The sequence below is a fragment of the Gavialis gangeticus genome, unplaced genomic scaffold, assembly GCF_001723915.1.
Source record: "Gavialis gangeticus isolate Ggan-Ray unplaced genomic scaffold, GavGan_comp1, whole genome shotgun sequence".
Classification (NCBI taxonomy): Eukaryota; Metazoa; Chordata; order Crocodylia; family Gavialidae; genus Gavialis; species Gavialis gangeticus.
Genome location: NW_017729002.1, coordinates 15,273,769 through 15,277,783, shown reverse-complemented (window position 1 = coordinate 15,277,783; position 4,015 = coordinate 15,273,769). Strand labels below are relative to the sequence as shown.

Sequence of the window (4,015 nt, the reverse complement as noted above, 5' to 3'; positions counted from 1 at the left end):
AAAATACAAAATGTCAAATGACAAGGAATATAGGGCCTAGGTACCTGGAAGCAGAGAAAGGAGGAAAACACAATGACCCCTTTCCACTGCAACAAGAATTTCTCCCTGTTACTTCACTCACCCCAGCTGTGACTTGACCTCAGATCACCCCCATGATAGACAGAAACTCTACCACACAGCCACCAGTGCTGGCACTGCTCCAAGCTGCTAGGAGTCTTGGCCTTCCAGGAGCCCCGGCCTCATGTCAAGCTGCCTGGCCTCGTATTGGAGGAGCTGGAAGCAGAGCTGGGAACCTCTCAGGTCGAGGCTCAGGTGCTTGCTGGAGGTTGGGAGCCTCTTCTACTGGGCACAGCCTCTCATAGGGGATCCTGGAGCCCAGCGGGGAGCCTCTCCTGCTGGCTGCACACCATGCTGCTGCAGGTCCAACTGCTGCCTGCAGGTCCCACTCCTTCAGGTGCTTCTGGGGCAGGGGCAACTGCTCCCACCCCACTGGCCCAGCTCTTGCCAGCTCTTTGAAGCGCCTTCCTTGTGGTTCCTCGCTGGTCTCCCCTGAGTCAGCTGTGGTACCCATTTTATCACCCTCCAGGTGACCCAAGGGACCAATCAGGGGACATGGAGGGTGAGTCTCTGGCACCTGGTGAGGAAAGGGAATCCCAAGCCCTCCGATCATCTTTCAAAACCCCTGGGCTAAGTCACTGACAGCTAGCCCATCACACTATAATAGATACATTTTTGTTAAGATAATTTGTAAAAACAAAAACAGCCTTGTCAGAAAAGACCATAAACTATGGTAAAGAAGAAACAGGCCAGTGTTGAGTAGCACTCCACAGTGGGGAAGGAGAGCAGATAAGAAACCCTCCCTCTTTCTTTCCCAAGGATATAAATCCAAACTAATTGACACTTTCCAAGTCCATAAGAGATCTGGTTTAGTCCAGTTCCAAAAGTTTCAGTGAAACAAAGACATTTTAAATAAAACCAATCAGAGATCATTTATTAGACTATTAGGACCAGCCATCTATAAATATTGGGCACAGGCTGGCAGGCTGGAGGGAAATTTTAGAGACCTAAGCAAATTCAAAAAGACCTGCCACCAATATGTTTGCCACCCTCCTCCTACCTCTTAAGTCTCACCATAGGTGAGAATCTATGTTGTGCTGTCATGGGTAGGCAAATAGACCTTGGGAAAATGCTTGTTTTCATGTTTTAAAGTGCAAACAAATAAAAGGTTTGGTAGCCTACCCACAAGGTTATTTTATCTGTAATCTAGATAACAGGTGACAGTAGAAATACTGGAGGTACCCTATCTTGCAGATGCTAGAGCCTGCAGAATTGGCAGTGTTAATCTCTAGGGCTGTGCAGTTAGCTTGCTGGCGCTCAGGTTCTTGTCCTGGGCTGGCCAGAACGCTTTGGGCAGTCCTCTGAATCCTTGGTAATGATTCACAACTGCCTTCTGAGGTAGGAGTTTGGGCCCTTGATGAAAGGGATACACTCAGAACTATTAACACTGCTCAGTAAAAGGGGAAAGTTTGTCTGCTGGCTACGGAGATCCTGGAATACTGTAGTCATGGCACCCAGAGTTGTAGTCTCAGCCTTTTTGCTCAGATCAAGTTTGAGAAGGATGGGACAAGCATCTGAATTCCCAGGGGATGGGACTTGCACATAGGGTATTGATAGACATGGATACTGAGTTAGGTATCCTTGGAATTGGAATTTAATTGCCTTTGGGCTGAAATATAAAAAGCCCCTCATGTTTGATGCAGGAGGTTCAGTGAAGCATGGGTAGTACAGTTAGAATATTCAAACAATCAACAAGATCTGCTGTGCAAATTAAAATTGCTTCTAAGTTGTCTGAATCTGGACAGATTGCACTGGGGAATATCAAAATTACCTGACAAATGTCCTGACCAGTCTCCTGCCAACCTCCTGATCCAAAGTCTGGAGGAGGTATCTGAAACAAAGAAGTGAGAATGTCTTTTGTGACATTGGTAAAATTCTATTTTTCACTAACCTCGTTCTCAGAAATGAGCCTTGCTCCAAGTTATCTCACTGTTAGAATGCAAGCATGGAAACATTTCAGCCTGGACAGAAGTTAGTAAACATTATAAGCAAGGAAGAGTTCACTGTGGAGCCCCATAGCATGTCACAGAACTGACTCCATAATTACAACTTTCACTGAAAACAAACCTGCTGTTTCTAGCATTGTGATGGTCAAATAAGTATTAGAAACATGTGATTGTCACTGATGCAGAGATGTGTGCTTGTGTCTGTAGAGAGTCTGATCTAATAGCTCTAAACAGGATCCCCTGCACACCCAGGACATGGAAGACTTTGAATATATCTACCTCACCTCATGGCACTGGTGCCTCCTGCACTAGATTTCTGATGAGGAACAAGTCATTGCACTTTGTGTTTTGGTGTTTGATATTAGGATTTGGGGGTGTGTTGGGGGTACTTTGCAGCTCATTGAGAAATGGGGCTCATATGCTCAGCACTCATTATAGGTGGGCAAAACATTTTTGTCAAATAGTAAGTCAACAAAAATGGAGCTTCAAGGGAAGACAAAATATCTATGAATTCAGATTTAATTTGGAAAATAGTTTAAAGCAAAAATGGGAAATACAATTCGGAAAACAATTTCTGGCATTTTCAAAATACAGCTTCTCAATTTCTCTTTTCAAAAAGCATGTTTTGGTTTAAAATGATCTATATTTAAAAGTATTAAAAGGATTAATAACCCTAAAAAATGAAATACAATGTTTCTGTTTGCACAAACAAAATGTTTGGGGTAATCTCAGAACAGCTTGTTTTATTTTTCCATTTTTTTCCACAAAACCTGAAAAACTCCATTTTGGTTCAACTTGAACTAGATTTTTTTCCTTATTTTCCACCCAGGTCTAAGTATAGGTTATCAGGTTAGTGTGCTGTCTTTAGTGAGAGTAGCTTCTGTCCCAAGAAGCTCAGTCTACCCAGATCAGAGGGACATGGGCTGGGAGCCAGGGAGCAGTGCAATCCCTAAAAAACAGTGGGAAATGAGAGCCTCCATGGTCTACTTGCTGCTCTCCTGTTCCTGCTCACTGACTGATTTTCTTTTCCAAGGGGCTGGCTCAGAGACTCCCATATCTGTCCCTCTGCAGTCCCTTCATTGCTTCACCCTAAGCCAGCACACACTGGCATCAACTGGCCCTGATGCTGCTGTCTCTGTCCCCACCCAGTTCAGAACCATCTAAACCTATCAGATTCCCCAGCTGCTCACTGAGGCACAGGCCCCTGCATGCGCCTCAACTGGTGTGGTGCCTAGTCATGTTTTATCTTGTGTCTCAAGAGGCAGTCCAGATCCTGGGAAACGTCTCTTCTGAGCTCCACCGCTGAGCACCGCGGGGAGGGGGGAGAGATGCAAAACAAGGCTGCTCTGGCCACCCAGCGTGGGCCAGATCCCAGCAGGTGTAGGTCGGTGCTCCGCCTGCAGATGGAAGCGCTGGCCCCGTGTCTGCCGGCTGCATGCAGAATGCCTGCTCAGTGCCAACAGGCGACGGCACCAGCCTGCCCTTCCCAGCCCTCCATCAGGGGACTCAATTGGGGGCTGGTCCTTGCCTTCTCCCGGCGTGTGGCACGTAGGGGCAGCCCTGTGCTGGGCTGGCATCTTAGGTTACCGCAGCTGGAGGCTGCCCGTGGGGGCACCAGGCAGCCGCGGCCCTCCCTCAGGCGCCCTGCGGCTTCTTGGTGCGGGCACCCCGGGCTGCTTGGGGCCGCACCCTGCAGGGCGCCGGCGCTTCGTCGCCGCGATGGCAGCAGCCCGGGCACTCACTTGACTCCAGGCTCCAGCGCCTTGAGGACGCCCCGGCGGGGCGGCAAAGCCCGAGGGCGGGAGCACCCGCCCGAAGTTCGTTCCCAGGCTTTGGGTGCCTGGGGGCTGGGCCTCACGCCCCAGGCCGCAGCGGGCGCCGCACTTGCGGCCCGAGCGTACGCCGGGGGCAGCGATGAGCTCACTGCGCTGCTGCGGCTGCCGAGCGCGGGG

At 49.2% G+C, this 4,015-nt stretch overlaps 1 protein-coding gene across 1 annotated transcript in view; it reads left to right on the top strand.

Moving 5' to 3' along the window:
* The first annotated feature begins 1,676 nt into the window (after positions 1-1,676).
* Positions 1,677-4,015, top strand: part of ARHGDIG (Rho GDP dissociation inhibitor gamma) — a 64,309-nt gene continuing 61,970 nt past the window's right edge. The window contains exons 1-2 of the mRNA XM_019507390.1: positions 1,677-1,692; positions 3,358-3,447. Of these exons, the coding sequence (XP_019362935.1) occupies positions 1,677-1,692; positions 3,358-3,447 (106 nt within the window). The remainder of the gene's footprint in view (positions 1,693-3,357; positions 3,448-4,015) is intronic.